A 23488-nucleotide genomic window follows, 5' to 3' on the forward strand; every position below is an offset into this window, starting at 1 on the left:
TGATGGATTATTGTGATATGAAAGCTTGTGTTGCATTGCTAATCTGGAGATACGCTTGGGAAAAATTAATTAATCACAGTTATTGGTGCAAGCCTGCATAGTTTTTCTGCATGTTCGTTTCAACGTCATTGCGTTTTCAATATGGCTGTATGAATATACCTTGAATGCTGAATGAATGTAACGTCGATACTGAAGAATTTTCATTTTTAAGAATGTATCTGATAATTTCAAAATTTCGTATCCTATCCATTGATACCTTTAAATAACCGAAATTGTAATATAACTTTATTAATAAAGAATATAATCTAAATTATTTTTAACTTTCTTTGAAAAAAAGGTTCATGTATCTTCGTCGGATATTTTAAGTTTTTTCCCCGCCTAAACTATTCTGCAAAAACCGAAATAAATAGTAATCAAATGGTGTGAAATCGGGTGATTGTGGTGGGTATTGAAGGATTTTTCATTTCAACTCTGCAGTGTTCTCAGTGAGTGTTCTGCTGCATGCTGTTTGTTATTGATGAAGATGAAGATTACACTTTTTCTATTTGCCAGGACCGGGTGCATCAGACCGTCGAATGTTCACAGTACTTGTCTAATGCTTTCACACGTTGGAGTAATTTTAAATGAAAAATACCGATGGTGTCTCGCCCAATACACATCAATAATTTTAAAGAATGCAGCCTATCCTTTGCAATAGGATCTGCTCATTTACCGGGCTGCGGAGGCCTGATAGCAAGGTCTCTGTTTCGGAACCAGAGGGTTGCAGGTTCGGGACTCGATTCCATCGAAGAACCGTCGTTAACAAGTTTGTTGACATTAAATCCGTCGGGGCCTAACGTCCTCCCGCTGGTGTGATGTGGAAGTTTGGAGAAGGGGTGGCAGCTGGGGTGTCGTCCTCGTCATCTGGCCATGGTTCAAAATTACGAGATCCGTTCCAAAATAGCTCTAGTGGTGCTTTAAAACGGACGTTAATATAACTAAACTAAACTTTATTTTTGATTCATTTAAATTTCATTGTTAGAATTTTTGTCAAATTCTTTCCTATGCGTGGCATTCAGAATCAAGTTTGCTGAGTGGAGCAAAGGTAGAAGTTGAGGCTATGTTCCTGGTTAATTACTAGTTTTGTCGTCAAAAAGCTCGTGAGAAGTTTTTTGATGTCAATGCACCTTTATTAATTAGCAAGATAGAGAATATCTCTATCAGCATGAAAGAGGTAATCTCTGAAGAAATAATTCTCTTCAGAGATCTTTCCCTAAATTGCAAGCCGTTGCACTTTCTCAGCTGGAAACTCATTATCGGCATTCAAATTAATATTTTTTTATAGCAAAATCCGTCTTTAGTTTGAAGCGCAAGAACTAAAGTTCATAATTTCCCTTCCCAAAATTAAGCAGAAAAACAACTTCAGTAGAATAGTTCAGGTAATCATTGGCAAATGGTAATTAATATGCAATAGGCCATAATAAAAAATACTTTAAATAAAAATAAAGGAAGTCGACATTTGGATCTTTGACAGCAACGTAGGCAATGACACTGCTTTGTTTTGGAAGTGATGTAAATATTAGGTATAAAAATATGAGCACTTAAAAAAAGAAAATGAGAAGTAGCAGCATAATTACATTATAGAAACATAGGCATTTGTTCTGTAGCTAACAAATATTTATGTGCGAGTTTTGTGAGGCAGATTCGTAGAATTTAGTTTTAAAGTGGTGTATTGTTTCCGGATGCATAAAGAAGGCCATTAAGATAAATTTAGTCAGGTAATAAAGAAGGTCATTAGGCAAGTAAGGTGATTTTATTTGGAGCTTCGATATCCTACTGAGATGTTGTGGTCTCTTCTTTATTCATCATTCCGTGTTGCGGGAATTATCCGTCTTATTGTACCTCTTTTCACTGGAACTTTAGAATCTCGAATATGAACTAAATCGCATCATCGCAACTGCTTCTTAACTGTTAACCGACTGAAACTTCATCTGAAAATAGGGGATAAAAAGCATTATAGCTATAAATCCCAATAACCTGCGTCTTTCAAGTTAATTCTACTGAGATTACCAGCTCATATAAAGACTACTTTACTTGTTTCTTTATATCTCATGCAGGTATGAATTGTGTCTAAGGATGGATTATCAAGCCCCTTGAAATTTTGATTTATCATTTGCGATATTTTCTGAGTTTAGTAATTCTCAGTTTTTAATATGCGATGTACTGAAACCGATTTTCTCGGACGAGAATTGTTCCGTAATGCGTGTCTAATTCGCTTGGCGACGGACCTCTCCGCCAATTGGCATGCCTTTTGTGACGCTCTCGGTAACGGGAGTGGAGTCGATTTCAACGCTGTAACGCATAACGCTTTTTCTCAATAAATCTATTTCATGAAATTAGTCCGCTAATTTTGTTTATAATTAAGCACACCAACACAGGAGTCATTCCTACATCTTTTGTCACCTTATCAGAATTTTTTACATAAAACTGTGTTCGTAGAGAATTAAAATCAATAACAAAATTCTGGTGAAAAATTTATGGCCGCAGTGGCCTGGTAGTAAAGTCTCGGCTTCGAAACCGGAGGGTTTCAGGTTCGAGACCCTATTCCACAGAAGAACCGTTGTGTAAGCGTTTTTGGTGCATGCTAAATCCGTAGGGGCCGAAAGTCCTCCCTCTGGTGTGGTGTGGAAGTTTGGAGAGGGGGTGCCATCTCCTTTGTCGTTTCCATCATCTCAACACGGTTCAAAATGATGAGGTCCTTCTCAAAATAAAGTAGTCTTGCTTTAGAACGAGACGTTAATATAACTAAACTAAACGAAAAGCTTTAGAAAGCCCCCCCCCACCTGCATTGCCTAAGCCCCCTAAAAGGCTTGATTCCGGTCCAGAGTTTGCTTTAAGAAAGAAAGGCTGATTCAGCTCCCTTGGCCTGTTCATTTCTCCTTTTTTCAACATTCAGATATTGTTTAGTAAAATAAAACTATAAAACCTCAGTGGGGAAAAAAAAGTCTATAGCAGAAGTCGTGTTTTTATTAAACCCTGCTAACTTTCGAATTTTATTTGGTTAGACTTCAAATTTCATTCTGATCGCTACATTAAAATTTTTTCAAACGATAACCGACATATGTGACAATCATGGCAGATTGGTCAGTTTGTCCGATGCCAAATGGGCCTATAGGAATTGTATGCTGGGTTTAATGTTCTCCATATCGAAATATTAAAAATTAATTTTAGGACAAAGTGAAGCTTGGTGTTCGTAGACAAAATAAAAATTTTCACAGACAGTTTGTCTTTTATACAAATAACATAAAAGGCTATATTCAAATCCAAATTTGTATTAGGTGTAGATATCACATCAAATTTTGAATCTCAATTGCATCGAAGTACACATTGAAAACTTGAATGAGCTTACAGATACTTTTTATAAGACTTGATTCAAGAGTCTCCACAGATCAGTTTAGTGAGACTACAGATAATTTTGACGAGACTTCATTCATAATTTTGACGAGACTTCTCAGATGTGGTCAAATATAAAAATTCTAATTTCTTATTCTTATATCTAACAGGTTTCTAAACATAATATTCGTTAGAAATTAAATGCAGTTTGAATGCATTCTTTCCCATATAGTTGAGGGATTACAGTCCGATGATTATAAATGACCTCTGCATATTTATTTATATTTGATTTTGTTAATAGTTCTAATTCTTTGTAAGATGCTTTTTCTGTAATATCAACTATTTCTGAGCTGTTCTACCACTCAAAATTTGGAATTCTTTCTTTCCGTGAATCTTAATAAGAGCAAAGCGAAATGTAAAAAAGTGACTCGCTTAACGAACAATGTTTCGCAGAACGAGTGGCGAGGTTACACCATGACGTCACATGCTGAATTGGTTTGTATCAGTTTGTGTTGAGCGATTGTTTGAAGAGAGCTCTTATATTTACTTGGAAAAAGTTTTTATCAGATAGCTTTGTCGAATGCGATTCCAAGGGGTTTGAGCAAATGTCTGTGAAGCTTTAAGCGAAGGAGAATTGGCTCTGATCAAGATTATGGGGCCAGAGTTCGATGGATAACAACGACATTAATGTGGATAATGGAAAATCATAGCTTATGGAGCTGCAGCCTTTGTCACAACTAAAAGCTGTGTAGGGGATTTGGTCAGAAGAGAAAGAAATAGTAGACTCAACAGAGCAACAATCTTCCAACGAAGATTCTGAAAGAATGCATAAAATTATTACATCTTATATTGAGAAGCAACGGTCTACTAAGGTAATAGCTATGCGCCTTACAAATTCTTTTAACGATGACGCTATGTTTCATTTTCGTCACGTTTTGAAGAGCAGCCAAAAATAAATGTGTTTAGACATCTTTTTTTTTTTTTTTTTTTTTTTTTTTGTAAAAAATAAGCACGCATTATAAATAAATTTTATTATTACATATTTATTTGAGTATTCTTTTTTGAAATGCATGCTTTGATTCATTCATTCATTATAAAAATTGGATGATAGCATTATAGAAGTGAGTGGACTCCAGTTGTCACTGGCAACCAATTCAGATCCAATTCCTACCTAGTTAGTTTTTACTTAGTTTCTATTAAAGTTGGGTCAGCCACTCTAAAAAACGAAAATTGTATGTTTCTTTTACGAAACTTCGAATTTTTATTTGTTGTCTCAATCCAAGGTGGCAGCCGTTTCACGAACTTGGTGGCAAGGCCTTAGCATAATTCTGTATGCAACAAATCATAACACTTAATTTAATTTTAAAGATTTATATTTGTTATCCTCTTGATAATTAAATCTTTATTGAATTATTAAGGTAAGCATATTTATATTGAATATGTTTATTAAATTTATTAGGAATCTTGATAGGGCCAATATATTTGGAAAACATTATAGTATATCTAAAGAGACATTTACACGAAAACACGCTGAAAAAAAAAGAATTTTGAATAAATATTTTCATCGAGTTTAAGAGTCTGAATGCTCTAGCAACACCTTTCATTGCTTTGATGAAATTGCCAGAGAATTTGTTAAATACAATTTTAATTGATGAAAAATTGTTAGACTAAGAAATCAAAAACTATCAACTAGTTATTCATTTGCTTTAAACAAGAATTGGAGGTAGTGATGTTGTGAATTTTTGAATTGAAATGTTCAAACTAAAAGAAGACGCAAAGCTTACTTTCCTAGGCTTACTAAAACTAGTTAAATTTGCTTCCATTCTTTTTTTTTTTTTTTTTTAACACTAATCCATTTTTGTAAATCCATTCAATTATTTGGGTAATTTTCTGAATAGTGATGAAAAATTTTGAGAAAGAAAAGTCTGTATGCAGTGCAGAGTATAAATATTACTTTTTTTGAACAAAAATGTCAGGAGTCATTAAACCCAACCATCAACAGTCAAGTATTCTTAATCTACAATGATAATATTTCCATATGCGATTACAAAACAGTTTTTCCTTTTTCAAAATATTTTACTCTAATCTTTTGATTGACATATTTTGCTGCAATATCGAAATTGGTCAAGCCAACTACTTATTTTTATACTTAATTCTAAACACCAAACATAAATTTTTGTAGTTTATTTTTCCAACATTATGGTTGAGAAAAAATGCATATTCAAACATTCTCTAAGTCAAGCAATTGTATTTTTTGCTTGGTTAGGGTAAACAAAAAAAAAAAAAAAAATGTATGAAAGATTCACGATGAATATTTGGGGATTAGAATATTAATTCTAACTATACATTGGTTTTCATCAATGAAGATTTAAAATTCCGAAAACAAATGTCAGCACTTCAGAATGCATTGAAACGAGAGGCTAATTCTTACTTTTTTTTATCAAGAAAATTCTTATGAAAAAATCGTTTGCAATTACGATTTCTTTGCAATCTTTTTTTTTTAAATTATTTTATTAGTCTACTTGAGTATGAACACTGTGATAATGAATTAGTGTAAAAAGTATAAATTTTCTAAGAAATTACTACGAAAAAAAAAAAAAAGAATTTGCAAAATTCTTAGATGGGAAAAAATAATCGGTGTTATTGTAGAGGAAAGAAAATTCTTAAGAAAAAATCGTTTGCAACTAGGATTTCTTTGCATTCCATTAATCTAATATTCATATTTTAATGAATGCTGCGTTGAAAGGCTTTCAAACAAAAAATAAATGTAACGATTCGTCTGTGATTCTTCATCAAACTTTTTTTTTCTTTACTTATTCTTGCATAGTTCAGTGACTTTTCTTAAGACCTCCGAGTTTTTACGAATGATTTTCTTCAAAGGTTCTCATTGACTTTTATAAACTACGAAAGTTCATCATTCAGCTTTTTTTTCTTCTTTTCTCGTACTTCATTTCACTTTTCAGATACAAAGCTTTGCCTCCATTAAAACCGAAGTCTGGTTAGGTTAAGATATTACCGAAACCAGTTTCGAAGGTAAAATAAAAATCTGTACGTATATCTCTGCTAGAAAAGTGCTCATTTAGTGTCTCGTTAGGTAGGGTCAGTAATCTTGCTTCGTGGTTTGAAGGTCACTGCCAGGGCAGGATTCGCGTGTCGCTAGATGGCGTATTAATTGCACGATTTTCTTTCCTTCTCCGCAACGATTCTTTTCTTTTTTTATTTATTTACTTTTTTATCGAGAAGGCAAGAAGTCTACCTCAACGATCATTCATTTCATTTCATTCCGGCTTCAAAGATGTCCAGACATACGACAACAGAAAATGGGGTTATTATCCTTGTGCTGGTAAGTACATATCTCTAACCTCAGTCTCTCAGGAAAATTCGAAAATTACAAATCTTTATTTTTAAATGGATAAATACCCATTTAAAAATACATTTTTTTTCACGTAATATTTGAACTCTATAAAATGTAATACATTTTTTGTAAATATCTTAATGTATTATCAGCTGTCTAAAAATACCAAAAATTTTAATGGTTTGAATTTTGAAAACTGTTTGAAATATACTTACTGTCTTGAAGATTGTACAATAGCTATGAATTCTTAATTTGAAAAGTATTGTAGCTTAAGGATACGGTGGACTCTAGTAGGCATTTTTCGGAATTATTCACTTAGAGTTATGAAATTGTTTATGCATATATATTAAAATATAAATATGTCAAATTTCTTTTTAAAAAATTTTTTAAGTGAAATATTTTTTTTTTTTTTTTAGAAATTAAAAGGTATATAATTTTTTTAATTTCCAAAATATTCCAGGCGATACAGTTTTTAATTTTTTAAAATTATTTTTTTCTTTATTACCCAATATAAGTTTATTTGGAATAAAACTGTGTAGGATTTTGTAATTCCAAATAAATGCTAATTTTTTAGAAATAATTTTATTCACACTTATTGAATTTTCATAAGAATTTTATGTTTTTCGGAACCAAAATTGACTTTTCAACTATCTAAAACACTCGAAATATAAAATGAATGCCCTATTTTCTGTTAATGTTTAAAAGAAATATCTATTATCAATTATATTTAATTTAGTCAAAAATTAATACGCCTGGAACATGTCAAAGATATTCAAATCTAATTATAATATCATTTTGAGGAAAGTAAAACGTGCTTTTTTTTTTCTTTCGGCCTTTGAAATATTCATTTTATTGAACAATATATCTTAAAACACAATTTTAGTTGAATATGAACTTACATTTTGGTGAGGAAACGATAAAAATAAAATTTCATGTTTCTGTCTAGTTTTGCTTATTTCAAAGTCCACTGTCCTCTTAAAATGAGAAATTATGTATTGAAGTTATCTTTAATTAACTCTGAATTTAAAAAAAGTGAGTTTTATATTTCATATTATGTTTCTATCTTTTCATTAGCTGAAAGTATCACATTTTTGTCAGATAAATATAATTATATATTGTCTTTAATGATTATACAGCTGTTTTATTTTTTCATAATGAAAATTTCAAAAATTCTTAATGGTTAAACAAATATTTGAGATATTGATTTCATATTTCATTTTCGTTAATGAAATGGTATTACGTAGAAATTATATTAAAATTATTTTAATAGTCACAATAATGAGTTTATTGCATTCTTTTTTTTTAGATCTTTTTCATTTCTCTAGTCAACTGCGAAAGCCCTGGAACTAAATTAGGATATAAACCCGGAACTTTTAAGGATTTCGTATCTGAAAAAACGAGAGGTAAGGCATTATTTGATGCACTCTTTTACGTTTTTAAAAGTATAAGTGAAATGGCAATTTGTTTTGCTATGTCTGTTATGTAAACTTTAAATTTCAGCTTATGGCATCCTCGAAAACATATTTTGATGAAATTAATGCGAAAATAATTTTATTTCAGAAGATTTCAAACTTATGAATTTAAATTATCTGATGTTTATCTAAGATTTTGACATAAATCGTTGATACCGCAGGGGGAAAAAAATACTGTTTATTAGATAAGTTGTATTTTGATAGTTTTATTAGTAAAAAGTATAATAATAAGAATATAAATAAAATAATAAAAAAATATAATAATGCAATTAAGATAATAATAAATTAATAATATTGTTTATAAGTTTCATATTTTCCTTTCCCCTTTTTTTCTCCTCTCTTATATAGTAAAATTTCGTTATAAATTGAAATAAAAAGTAAAACATTGTTTTTGAAGTTTAGAACATTTTTTTGAACTTCAATATGTTACATATTTATTGCAAATCTAATGCACGTCATCAGTATTATTCTTTTACCATATAACTCTGCCTCAAAAATTATGAAGACAATAGTTTTAAACAGCTTGTGATATATATATATTTAACACAATGAAATTGGATTAATATGTAAATCTTTAATTCGAATTCAGAGAAATTTAATTTTTTTAGTCCTCTGAATTTACTAATAGCATAAGGTTAGAATATAATGTGTGGTTCGCATTTATTTTAATTAACGCGAAATCAAAACTAAAAAATTGCGATTTAAAAAAAAATTCTGAATTGTTTTCATGAAATGTATATATTTATAACTTGCATCCCCAGTAATTATATGTGAATACTTTTAAGGTCTTTATTTTGTTTTTAATTTAAGATTTTATTGTAGTATGAAGAAATTGAATGAAAAATTAAAAAAAAAAAATGTTTCACTTTTTCAAAAATGTTTGACTAAGTTAGATGTGAATTATTGTTTTAAATGTTTTCAATTATAAGCAGTGTTATTCTTTTATTAAAATACTTATTCATTATTTATTATAAAACTATTGAAAAAAGTCTTTAATGCTAATTTTAGTTAAAAAAATTGTTTTCTCTTGCTATACTTACTTTTATTCTTCCCTGTTTTTCTTAATTTGAATAAGTCGAGTTTTTATTCTGGTGCCGTCAGCTTTGGTTTAAGCAGGTCCCATTCCATAAGAATTCCTAAAAATGAGATTCATGATATACTCTTTTATATTTATCATAGAATGATGTTTCATTCATGCCTTATCAAATTGTTTAATTGACAATAATTATGAGAAGAATGTTTAAATTATCTCAAAGGCTAACAAAATCAGGAACCAATAGCTATTACAAATAAACTTTTTGCAATATCTCATTTGTATGCATGCTCATAAAAACAGAAACATTCCTTTTTGAGAGAAACGTGAAAAAACAAAAGAAAGGAAAAAAAATAAGGATAAAATAAGGAGCATCTGAACTTCTTTTCTGAAACAATGTAGCATGATACTCTTGTAGATTTGTTTGTCTTTATATTAATTTTCAAAATTTCTCTCTTTTTAATTGTAACATCAGGATTAACCGCACAAAAAAAAAAAAAAAAAAAAAAAAAAGGCGTTTAACATTTTGCACACCATGTCACACAAATGTGCATCGGTAACAGTTCCCAGAGAGCTGCTTGCACGCATACGTATGACGGGCATTTTCATCTTATCCACATGTCATCATCGACATCTGACATTGTGACTTACAGGGAAGCACCACCTTTTAAGCATGGTTTTCACAGAAGTAAGAGAATAAAATACATAAGCGTATGTTGCTCTTAAGTGAACTATCCGAACATACATCACACAACATATTTCATGTCAAGTAATTGTGAATTTCAAATACATAAACAGACATATTGTCTCTCTTGGGAAATATTACCCGCATGGCTGTGGCCTGCAATGTGTTAATATTGTGCAACGCGTATGCATTAAACGCAGTAATGTAAATAATAATAAATTCTGTAGTAAAATATACTCAAAAATTAAAAAAAAAAAAAGAAAAAAAAAAAAGAGAGAAAGAAATTACATGAAAAAATTGTTGTAATTGAAAAGCAGATTCGTTAAATTTTAATATAATGCAACAACAAAAAAATGCAATAAAATGTTTTGAAGTTGTTGAAACGAAACATTTAATATTTTGATACATTTTTATAATAAAATTCTAATGAAAATTCTGAAAAGCCCTTACTTAGTAAGTATCCACTACCCAAGAATGAGCGATGTGCCAAATTTACTATTTTTGATTCAGCGGTTTGTTCAGTTGATATAGCGGTTGTAGAGCATATATGTATTGTGATACAACCTATAAATTATATGAAATATTTTTATCATGTATGTTCGTTCAACTTACAGATAGGATGACTCTCTACAAATATTATATTAAAAATTGTTCAAATTTCATCTTTTCAAAGAGATAGAGTTTTGATTTAGAATAAAACAAAGGCACTAATTTTGACAGTACAGTATACTATGGTACCAGAAGGATTAAATTTGTCAATTACCATTACTTGTTACCAAATATTTTCTCTTGGATTAGTTAGGTATATTAATGCTCCGTTTTAAAAGTTACATGAAAATTTATTTTGAGGTGGATTTCATAATTTTGAAAAAAGGTGAAATAACAAGGTCAATTAACATCCACTTCTCCAAACTTCCAGTCATATCAAAAGTAGAACATGTCTGATGTAGTACACAAACTATTGTTATCTTCAATCTCGAAATTTTGATGTATTCACACACATTAAAACAAAGCAAAAAAAAAAAAAAAGTTTTTCGTGTGTCTACGAACATGGTAACTAAAGAAATTAATAAATTAGAGATATGAAATTTGGTATATGATTCTTTGCACCAAGATTGTGGATCTTTATAAAATTTGTTTCTCTGCCAAGATTATTGATTTTTAAGACTGCCAAATAATTTATGGAAGGCCTTTAAAAAGCATTTCACCTTGTTATTTGGTATGACTGCAAAACACGATTTCAAATGAATCAGCTTACTGCAAATTGAAAAGTATATTTATTGCTAAATAAGATCAGCAGTGAAAAATTTACTACGGAATTAAATATTGGCAAAAAACGTGCGATTGATTGTTTTGATGGATGAGTTTGAATTCCATCATGCGCATTTAAAATCATTATTACATATAATTCAGGAGCAGGGAGAGTCTGATTGGTTAAGGCGTTGGATTCGCATCCCCACGGTTGCGAGTTCGAACCGTGCCGGCCGAAGACTCCTCGTGTGTGTGGTGGCTGGCGCTCGTATAAATCTGTCGCGGTCACAAAGTCCTCCATGTCGTGAGTAATACTACTGGGGGTACTGGTTCAGAGGTGATCGTTCTCTGATTCAGATCGTAAATTACGATCTGTGGATGAGTGAATGAAATGGATGAATGAAGTCCGCCCCGTAAAAAGGGCTGTGACGTGTGAGTAGCTAAATCGTACTCTTGACCCTAGTTGGCACTACTGAAAAAACAAGAGACACTCATTCGGTTTAAATCGCTGACAGATAATTGTCAGCGGGCTTGTAACGTGCCATAGTCACAACAACAACATATAATTCATCAAACTGAATTAAATATTACTAAAATTAAGGAAGAAATTCTACGGAAATGAAATTGGTATTATTAAAAAAGTAATTTAACTAAGATAAAATTAAAACAATTTTTTAAAGACAATTTCTTTGGAAAATATAGACATCCGTTTATCTAATTAAGCAATAGCTATTAAGCATAGACTCATTTGGCGACGATTAAATCTATTTTTGCGCTGGATTGAACTTTCTGTTTGGAGTCTATTTCTTGATCTCTTTAATATTTTCCTTCCTTTTTGAAATGGTGACACTACAAACCATCATAGAACATTATTAATATTTTGAAGCTCTATTTAATTAACTACTCGAAGCGTTGAATCAATGCAATTGTAAAAACATTCAAGGAAGCAGTCTAGTTTAGTTTAACTCAGCAATTGTTTGAGATTTATGTTTGCCATGCGGTCGTTTTATCTCTACTTTTCTCTCAGGTGTCGTCCTCGTCATCTGACCGTGGTTCAAAATGACGAGGTCCTTCCCAAAATAGTCCTAGTGTTGCTTTAAAACGGGACGTTAATATAACTAAACTAAACTCTGCGTTTCTCGACTCCTAATAAGAAATGTATTGAGAAGAAGCTTGACAAATGTTTGAAGCAGTCTAAGATTCTTATGATTATTTGTTTACATTTAACTGTTGCCATGGGAGAGTAAATAATAAGAGCGATTTCTGTTCCACGTAGGTTAGCGTTTTATATAAAAGTAGAATTTGGGTGATATCCATGAACAGGAAATCTGTGTTTCCTATTATATATAAACACAACATGAAATTGAAATAATTTCGATAGAAGAAATTTAGTTTACGATTTTAACATTCGCAGATTTTTTAAATGTTAAATTTTGGACCTCATCATCATGAACCCACTACTAATTTTTCCGTTTGTGTATATATGAACGTCATAACTCGGAAACCCTGCTATCTGAATTGGAGAACTAAATAATCATTACATTAAAATTGTAAATCTGTATTTAATTTTGTGCTAAATCCATCGATGTATTGACTCTCTCTCACTCATTAGTTTCTTTTTCTTTGTTTTCATAAATATAAACACGCTAACTCAACAACATATCTAGGTCGATAAAAGAAATTTGGTACAGGATCTTTATGCCAAAATTATCGCTTATTATTAAATTTTGTAAAATTTTTGGCTGTTTAGAAGAAGTCCAAAAATGTATTTTCGTTGCTCAAAATTGTACTATGAAACTAACAGAAATGCGCGATTTTGAATAAGTTTATGAGAAAATCAAGATGGAAACAATACCGCTAATTTAAAACGGATCATAAAATTTATAGGGTGGACTAAATATGTTAATATTAGTCCCATTTATAAATATGTATTCTTATATTTAATATTTTAGTTGAATGTATTATAAAGAATGTTGATTAAAGAACATAGTGATAAGAACGTTAATTAGAGAATTCAATGAAGCGAATGCTAACAAAAAAAATTACTGAACGAAATGTTAATTTAAGAAAAAAAGAGAGAAAAGAATAGGAACCTCGCTAGAAATTCTTATTTGCTGCGGACATTCAGAATATAGATCAAGCGAGTAAAATAGTGGTGGAAGAAAGAAAATAGTCTGAAAGTCTTTAGAATGGACTATAAATAATTCGCTCGTAAAGTGCTGGTTATCTGATGCAATTCTATTCTTTAGTAAACTCGATATTTTTTCCAACCATAATTCACCAGTACGTCAGAATCAACTTTGACATTTTGGGTGGTTTTGTCTTTCGATTTCTTTGTGAGATGAGAAATTTTTTTAAAAATTGCTTTAGCTACTCGCAATATCGATTGCCGCAACTTTCGAAACGTCCATTTGCAAGAAATACAGGGAAAAAAATAAAAGGGAGAAAAAGCGTTAAGAAAAATCGACAAATGAAACGATATGAATAACTCTGCGGTTAAGAGGAAAAAAAAAAAAAAAAAACTTTCAATAGGTTTATGTTCAATTATTTATTTCCAGTTTTGAATGTTATTATATTTATTGAGTCTTTAGAAAAAAGTAATTTTATTCAGCACTGATGGAAATTCATTATTACATTTTCTATCTTTAAATACGTTTCGATCTATTTGATTTATTTTTTGGAATTGCTTTACATTCTAACTATACAGAATTTTTTTTTCTCCATGATTTTTGTAATTAACACTTATTTGTTTTTTCTTTCTGTCGGTAAATTTTCTGCTGAAACGTTTTCCCTAAATCCAAATAAAAAAAACTATATGGAAGTGCTACTTTTCTAACGTAGCACCAAAATATTCTTAGACCCTGAAAAGTAACAAGTAATAGGTCAGAAAAGTAAAGTAACAATTTAAAATAATTAATGCATGTCTGTTGGATCTTATTTCATTTTTAAATGATTGCTCTTTCCTAAATGTTGCTTTGCTGCTGCTGCATGCCGGTAATCACGTGCGATGCCCCCCCCCCCCGCAACAGTAAAGACTTTTAATGCACATAAAAAAAACAAGGTAAGTTAGTGATCTACATAGCTAAATTTAAAGGTTTTGCATCAAAATTCCAAATAATATAGCTTTTTTTTTCTCACTATAATGATATTTTTTTACTTTTTTTCATGAAAATACCACTAGACAGAAGTATATAATGTAATTTTTTTTAATGAGTAATATCGAAATCAAGGAAATTTATGTTGGCACGCCTGGAGTTAGACCCCCCCCCCCTTCCAGTGATATCAGGAGACATGCTTTAGTTCCCGGGGCACTGAATGACAGACCAGTCACAACACAAACAACGGAACTGTGTCCTGTTTCCTAAAGGTCATCACTGGTCCAGTTCTTAAAAATCGATCAAATTATTTAATGTCTGTTGGGACGTCGATTCTTGGATAACAAGCTACATAGAGGAAGTTCAGTGTGTGGTTTTTGTCACCAAAATTATAGATCTATGACAAATTTTGAGCCCAGTCAGAAAAAGATTTATAAAATATCTGCTCGGTTTTTTTCTTAGTTACATCATGAAACAAAATACAGAATGCATCATATTTTGAAAGTATATGAGGTAGTGCAAGGAAAGACATGTGTAATTCTCTACAAATAATTACTCATTTCTTTCTGGTGAACACCATTTTATTTTCGGACACATTTTTTGTGCCACTTCATGTAGACTATTACAGATTAGGACACCTTTCACAATTGGTGCCACGTCCAGTTCACAGAATCGTTCTTACACACTCTACGTTCAGAAACAAAAAAGAATTAACAGAACTTTGTACTCGACAGATACGCCATCTATCGGCGTGAAGCTGTAACATACTCCCCACCTTGAAACCCCAGGGTTTCAAGAGATTACAATGCTGAATAACATAAACAATATTACAACTTTTACACAAATCCAGTAAAAAATACACAATATACATAATAATCAACATCTTTAAGAAATAAGAATCAAAACTTACAAATTTCAACATCAAATATTACAAATTAATTATGTTCCATAGGCAATACACAAATTTTAGAAAAGGCTCTTTTACAAATACTAGACTTCGTTTTAATCTTAACAACACGAATTTTCTTATCATCACCATAATAAATTTTAATTATTCTACCCATAGCCCATTTATAACAAGACAAATTATCTTCGATTAATAACACTAAATGTCCTAATTTTACATTATTTTTGTCAAACATCCATCTGTTGTAATTGACTTAAATAATTACGATGCCAAAATTTCCACATATATTGTACAAGTCTAGTTACCTTTTGCCATTTCTTGAGATGACTTTCTTTTAAATTTGTCAAATCAGAAACAGTTACTATATAAACAGCTTTAAAACAAAAACATACAAAAATACAATTATAAATTTTTTGTAAAGCACCTTTACGCTGAGCCTTATTCTTAATATAAAATGGCCCACAGAAATCGGCACCAGCACAATTAAAAGCAAAATCTGGAGACACTCTTTCCTTGGGCAAATTGCCCATGATTTGAGAAGGTGCAATTGGTTGGGCTTTGAAACAAATGATACATTGATGAACGATTTTTCTGCAGCTATTACGTCCATTTAGAGGCCAAAATTTTTCTCTAACAAGATATAGCAAGGAAGAAGCACCAACATGTAAATATTTATTATGAAAATGTTCTATTATAATTAATCTATGGTCTTTTGGTAAAATTATTTGATGCTTTTTATTAAAACTAAAATTACTATTACTCAACCGTCCTCCTACTCTTAACAATCCTTTAGAATCCAAGAAAGGATTCAAAGTTTTTAATTTACTACCATGAGGCACACAGTGGTGGTTTTGGAGACTACTGACGTCTTTGGCAAACTCTTGGATTTGGACATTTTTAATTAACATTTAATTAATCTGCATAGTTTAATTCCTCAGCATTCAGTGGACCTGTAATCTTCACTGCTTCTTTTAGGTTCTTGACAAACCTGAAAACATAACTTAAAATACGAACAATTTTACTATAATTATTACTTATATCTAATATACACTGTAAAAAACTAGGATTATTGCAAATGGAAAGATTAATCATAGGATCATTATTCCGTTCAGAGTTCTTTGCAGCTCTTTTCACCTCAAGATGATATTCATCATCTGAGATGAATATCTTCTTGAAGTCATTGGATCGTTGGAAGGATCGTCATTGAAGTTTGGCCAGCTACTAGATGAAAGAAAAGACGGTCCATTCCACCAAATGTCCAACTGTTGTATCTTTGAAGGGAAAACTCCTCGTGATATCAAGTCCGCAGGATTCTCAGCAGTATTTACATAATGCCATTGGAAGTTCTTAGTATACTCTTGAATCCTAGTGACTCGATTAGCAACAAAAGTTTTCAACGATGTAGATGGAGTTTTGATCCAAGCAAGCACCACGGTGGAGTCCGAGTACAAATGTACTCCATGAATGTCTAGTTGTAAGGATGACAGAACCTTAACGGTAAGCTTGGAAAGCAGATCCGCTGCACACAGCTCCAAACGTGGGATACTAATTTCTTTGATGGGAGCCACTCGAGATTTGCTGCATAAGAGTGACACCTTTATCTCACCAGACCTTGACAAAGACCTGGTGTAGACAGCGCAACCATATGCATTTTTCGAAGCATCTCCGAAGCCTATCAGGTCTACTTTCAGAACTTTAGAACATAACACATGACGATCTATGTTTACATTTTTCAATTGACTCAGTTCAGAACTAAATTTTTCCCACTCTCTATTTAAGTGTAAGGGAACTTCATCGTCCCAATCAATTCTCAAAATCCACAACTTCTGCAAGAACATCTTCGCTGTGATTATCAAAGGTCCTAAGAGGCCTAAAGGATCAAACAATCTGGATATGTCCGATAGCATTGTTCTTTTTGTTGCAGGTCTCACAATTTTTTGAACACTAAAACTAAATGTATCCTTTTCAGGATTGAATTGTAATCCCAAAGTTTTTAAAGTTGCTGAGTTAGGGCTATCGAAATTGTATTCTCGGTCCGACGTTGGTACATTTTGTAACAAAACAGGATTATTTGAGCTCCATTTGTGAAGCTCTATACCAGCTGATTTTAACAAATGTATTAACTGGTCTTGTAGTTCAATGACAGAAGATAAATCCTCGGTACCACTGAGTATATCGTCGACGTAAAACTCTTTGCCAGCAGCAGCGGCTAAAGGATAGTTGTTCCGCTCATCACAGCATATTTGTTTTAGTACTCTGGTCGCCAAGTAAGGAGAGCATTTGGTTCCGTAGGTAACAGTGAGCCACTTAAATACACGTAATTTCTCTTCCTCTAAATCCTTCCATAAAATACATTGTAAATCACACTGATCTGGATGTATCCAAATTTGACGATACATCTTTTTTATATCAGCGGTGAAAACTATAGAATGTTTTCGAAACCTCAACAAAATAGCAAACAAATCATCTTGGACAACAGATTCTGAATACAAATTATCATTAAGCGATTGTCCAGATGACGTTGCCTCTGATCCGTTAAAAACAACGCGTAATTTTGTAGAACTACTTTCTGGCCTAAAAACGCCATGATGAGGCATAATATACTTTGGAGTTTCGCAAGTTGCCTGCATATGGATATCACTCTAAACGATTCAGAAATCACTGAGAACAATATCAAATAAACACACGAGGCAAAACAGAAACGCCGACTTCTCAAAACTCTCGATGGTTCAATACTGCGTAGTCGACGGACCACTTAATGTAATTCTCTACAAATAATTACTCATTTCTTTCTGGTGAACACCATTTTATTTTCGGACACATTTTTTGTGCCACTTCATGTAGACTATTACAGATTAGGACACCTTTCACAATTGGTGCCACGTCCAGTTCACAGAATCGTTCTTACACACTCTACGTTCAGAAACAAAAAAGAATTAACGGAACTTAGTACTCGACAGATACGCCATCTATCGGCGTGAAGCTGTAACAACATGCTATAATTATTGTATATCGCTATATTTTCTCTTAATTATAAATTCCTAAATTTTTTAAAAATAAATTATTGATCAATTTTTTTGTTCTAATTTCAATACTCACTCTTAAGAACGATTCTCCTCCAAATCTGCTATTTAGATTTGAAATTAACAATTAAGTTTCATTCTTTGAGCGTCAAAAAAAAAAAAAAAAAAAAAAAGAGACATTCGCCATCCAGCTATAACGTGCATTTTTTAAAAATCTGACCATAGCTCAGACTTAGAGCGAAGTTTAAATGATTTTATAAAGCATCCATTTTAATCGAGACCACTAATACATTTTAAAACAGTTATAGTTACGCATAAACTTCCGGTTGGAAAAAGGCTGTAACCACTGTTACATAGATTCCTAATAAGAAAACGGTTAGGAATATATTAATAAGGAACATGGAAATTTATTTTGACTGAGTTCTTAGATGAGTCATTCAGCTGAGGTCTACAGAAATTATGTGGGAGAGGAGTTGAAATTATATCTCTATACTTCCTTTACATTTGAGGATTAGAATATCGTTCGAATTGGGCAAATTATTGTCTTATCATAACAAAAAACTTTTCATTGTGATTTTTTCGATACTTGCACTTTCTTGAAAGTTATGAGCTTGGAATTCATTTCTCTATCTGTTTTTTTTTTTTTTTTTTTTAATTCTGTGAATTATAAAATTAGGTTTCTGACCTATTACGTTTGAAAAAACATTGTTATTATCATGTCTGTTTCATTATGCTTAGTTAGCTATATGTAAACATCGAAAATGCTTATTTAAATAATATTGCGTACGAATGTGGATGTCACGCAATCAGTGAATCAAAATGAATGAATAAAAGCATGCATTTCACAGAATTGCTAACTAAAATAAAAATAATTAATTTAAAAGAAATCATTAACATGATGTTAAATTAAGAGTACTTTGAAATATTGAACTAAAGTGTCCAGGCTTTGAAAGAAAGGTATTTTATCAGAGCTAGGTTAATTAGAATTCACTTTTTATTGGTTCGAAGTCAAAATAGGCGATAACAAAAAAATGTTTCTATTTCTGAACTGCATTCTTTAGTTAGATATGTCCGTTCCTTGTGTCTAATGTGTCTGTTTTATTATAATTTACTGTATATTCAATCAAAAAGTAAATAAAAATTATCGAATTCTTTAAATATAAATTGCACTGTTTATTTTAAAATTTTCTTAAATGTTGCAAGCAGCTTATTTATACAATTACTTATAAATTAGAAAGGAAAATTTTTGATTGATTTTTAATAACACTGTTTTATTTATTATGCATTAATTATTAAATATTAAAAATAAATCTTTACTGTCATTTTTAATTTAAAAATTAAAAATTTCTGCTATCATAAGCATTCATAGATTCAGTTTTTCTTGATTTCGACCAATTTGATAAATTGTAATTTTATTAGGACTCCAGAATTCCGTATTAACTAATTTCTTTGATAGACGCTTTTTCGGCAAAAGCTTTCTTTTCGAGTTATATATTTGTTATCACGGGAGTATACCGTATAGAAATGAGCCGAAAGAATTTACAAGATAATTTTTCAGTCTGGTATACTATCTGTAAAATGCTCATGCGGCATGAATGATGGAAAAAGAAATTGCTCACAAGGTTCTACTGGGAAAACCTTTGGATGAAATGTAATCAAATTTAGCACATGGTTGCTACCAAAGTAGTAGATATTGTTACAAACGTGTAATTTTGCTTTCCGGCACGAATAATGCCGTCATAAGAAAGACTTCTTTACAGTCATCTGTATTGGATGCTGTCGGATGCCTTGCCAGTGATGACAGAGCTTGACGACGAATTTGGCAAAAAATGTTTAATGCTCGAAATTTCGAGAATTTTGTCGATCCGTCCATTTGGAACCGAGATACGCCTGATTGGTCTAGAAGATTCTATGCCCGCCTCCTGGGAACTATAAAAGACCGGCACTCTCAAGTTGTGGGTGTCCTTCATCTGCCACGAAGAGAGGTCGGTCCTTTGGACCGCTCCTCTCCCAAAAGTCAATGTCATCTCATAAGAGCCATGCCTTCATCAGTTTTCCCCAATTACAGGAGATAGCTTCTGATTGAAGCGGGTACTCCTTAACCTCACTTCTAAGTTGTGGGTGTCGAGTGTGTCGTCGTCGTGAATTGTAGTCGGAGTCTCCGACAAGTAACGAATCTTGGAGAGGATAGCGAAGAAACAGCGTTGTGTGGAGCGAGTGCTGAGCTGAGCTTTGAACATCGAGTCCTACTGTGGAAGCAGCCTCGTGTTGTGTAGTAGCAAGTTGTGAGAAGTAGTGAGTCGGCAGCTAAAGTGAGAGAAGACAGCGATAAGTTCAGCCGTCTGGCGAGACCGTAGAGCGAAGCTCCGAGGAATCCCTCTCCTGCTGGATTCTGTCTGGCCGCTTCGTGTGCCGTGGACGATTACTACTTGTGGGCTACTGTCTGCTGTAGTGTGCTACTGTGTTCGTCTCTGCTGTAAATATTCGTCGTCAGTGTATTCGTCTCTTCGTGTAAATAAACGTCGTTGAGTTCTACTGAGGCCTACTGATTGTGTGTTCTCACACCATATCACTACCACTATCAAAAGAACCCGGTGGTGGAGGAAAAATCCGTAACAATATTCATTATAAAAAAATAAAAACTTTTCACTATTTTAATTACATTTTTATTTGAAAATGTATCAATATTTTAATATTTTTCCTTAACTTAAAATTATATTATTATGCAAAAATTATTTTTACACCACTTGAAAATTAAAAAAAAAAAAAAAAAAAAAAAAAAAAAAAAAAAAAACATTTTTCAGTGATACCGATTTCAGTGAAGGTCTATTTTTTTAATGTGAATTTAAAAAAAATAATTTTACTAATAAATAATTACATTTTGAAAAATAATTTCAAGTGTATTTTATAACAATAATTTTCATTGTTTTGGACACTGAATTTATACTCAGTAATGTTGCATTAATATTATCATTGTTATATAATCAAGAATAAATTTCAACAATAATATAAAATTTGATGATTCACTTTGAAACACCATCATGCTCTGATATTTCGGGCTAGAAATTTGAACCTCCTTTAAATATTTGTTAAGTAAGTGCTATATATGACTTACAACTAATTATTCACTAAAGTTATTCATAAAACTATTAGTTTTTAATCATAATTATAATTTTTATTATATATTAAAACATCTTTATTTTCATTTTTAGTTTAAAAGTTATCGTATTTCCCTGCTATACACATTTAAATAAAAAAAATTATCTTAATCTAAAAACTGGATAAATCGAATTGTGGCCCCCTTCTATTTTCAAATTTGCCACTGTAGATAATTCTTTTTTTTTTTTTCAAGCAAGAAAGAAAGAAAAACTTTTGCAGTGGAAAAAACTTTTTTACCTCCTTTTTTTTAAAATAAAAATATTGATTGTTTCGGATTATACATTTTATGTCATAGGACAATCTCTCTGCAAATGCAATTCAGCAGAAGGTTTTTTTTTCTTTCTTCTTTTTCCAAACAGCAATAGCATTATATATGTATATTAATTAAACTATTAGATGGCCAGCAAATTTGTAAATGTATTAGATATACTAATAATTGTGATGTCTTGAAATGCAGTATCTCTGTCCTGCCGGTCCAACGATATAATGGTGAATCTGAACTTTTCGGTTCCTTTCCGCGGCCTGGTGCATGCTGGGAAGAAAGACAGCGGTTGCAGTTTCAGAGGAGACGGGAAAATGACTTATTCCTTGAATGTCCCTCATGCTGCTTGTGGTACAATTCATGTGGTGAGTTGGAGACCTTCTTGATTCTACAAATTTACATTTTAAGCTTATTTTAGATTGTGCTAGACTTAATTTCATGTTCATGATTCCGTCAATTTATCAGACATTAAAGCCATGTTAATTTAAAAAAAATGTTCTATTTATCGTGCATATTAACCATCTTAATGGACTCAAGTCCCATGACATTGTAGTTCTTTAAAAACGTAATTTGCTCGGTTCATCAAACTTTCGCTGTAATGTAAATTAATTTCCCTTACACTGATGTTAAATAGAAATGTTCCTTACTTTTAAAAAATATACAAAAAAAAAGTACGTGAATAATTATCTGATCATATAATGAAAATGGTTTAAATTTCGTGACAGCAATGAAATCTATTATTAAAAATTAATTTTTTTTTTTTTTTTAAATTCCAAAATTCTGGAAAAAGATTTGCATAGCATTTATAATGGTATCATTAAGAAGACAATTCTTTAAGTTTCAAGATGATTTAAAAATCGCTATTTTGTTATAACATTTTTAGGAAATATCGCAAGAAAGCGCTTAAATCTCGCTTGATAACTAATTAATTAAAATTCTCTCTAAATTTAGAAAAAACTTCTCCGAGATCCACATTTTCATCCTTTCGTAGCATATTTATGCCAAATTTTATAATTGTACACAGAACCGCTGTCTTGTTGAGAGCCAACATATTATATTCTCCTTCAAGAGGCTCATATTTCTTTTAATTTGTTTTGTTTTGTGATCTACAATTTCATAAATTTTCATGTCTATGACTTAAGCAACTGATTCTAATTCTTGTTCTCTTGCATTACAGACTCCTCAAGATAGTTTCGCCAATACTCTCACCATTCGATATCATCATGCTTTGGAGTTGGAAGGAGATGAAATCAAGACCATTCTCTGCAAATACGGCACAGGCAGCATTCAGTTAGGTTGAAAAACATGAGATGCAGCCAAGAAAATAGTTTTCATTTCAGAAATTCATAACATTATTTATATCTAAAAACTTTTAGTTATTAATGCGCTTTTACTTGGTTAAACATAAAATATCTATTATTAGCGAAACGATGAATCCAATGAATCGATCAACCGACCACAAATCAAATCTATCATTTATTTCGATTATACCTTCTTCCACTTCAAGAGTATCATGAACTTTGTGATGCAGTAATTAAATTTGTTATTTTATTTTTAATCAGTAGAGGATCATATTTTCATGTTCCTGTTTTTTTCAAACATGAGCGCATTAATAGCTAAAATAATTCAGAACTGTTTTGAATAATTTTATCGTTTGCAATATAATTTAAATCAGAACCAGTCTAGAATGCAGTCTTATTTTCTTTCATTAAAGATAAATTCTATCAAATTTTTTTTTTCTTATTAAAATTAATTTTTCAGCTCATTTTCTATATTGAGGCAATTATTTTTTGTCTAAAATTTGTGCAAATGGTTATTCAGATCTTTGTTTTCAGAATGAAAATGAAGATTAATTAAAAATCAAAATGCTAGCA

At 31.3% G+C, this 23488-nt stretch overlaps 1 protein-coding gene across 1 annotated transcript; it reads left to right on the top strand.

Annotated features, from left to right (window-relative positions):
• The first annotated feature begins 6519 nt into the window (after positions 1–6519).
• On the top strand, positions 6520–23441 carry LOC129981062 (uncharacterized). Its single transcript, XM_056091699.1, has 4 exons — positions 6520–6715; positions 8034–8130; positions 21810–21979; positions 22792–23441. Exons 1-4 carry the CDS (start codon positions 6668–6670, stop codon positions 22912–22914), a joined length of 438 nt encoding a protein of 145 aa, XP_055947674.1. The 5' UTR covers positions 6520–6667; the 3' UTR covers positions 22915–23441.
• The last annotated feature ends 47 nt before the right edge of the window (positions 23442–23488 follow it).

Source organism: Argiope bruennichi, chromosome 8, assembly GCF_947563725.1.
Source record: "Argiope bruennichi chromosome 8, qqArgBrue1.1, whole genome shotgun sequence".
Taxonomy (NCBI): Eukaryota; Metazoa; Arthropoda; class Arachnida; order Araneae; family Araneidae; genus Argiope; species Argiope bruennichi.

Coding starts and splice junctions, on each gene's coding strand:
- LOC129981062 (XM_056091699.1), top strand. CDS start 6,668: ATGTCCAGACATACGACAACAGAAAATGGGGTTATTATCCTTGTGCTG. Junction 6,716..8,033: donor GGGTTATTATCCTTGTGCTG/GTAAGTACATAT, acceptor CTTTTTTTTTAG/ATCTTTTTCATTTCTCTAGT. Junction 21,980..22,791: donor CTTGTGGTACAATTCATGTG/GTGAGTTGGAGA, acceptor CTTGCATTACAG/ACTCCTCAAGATAGTTTCGC.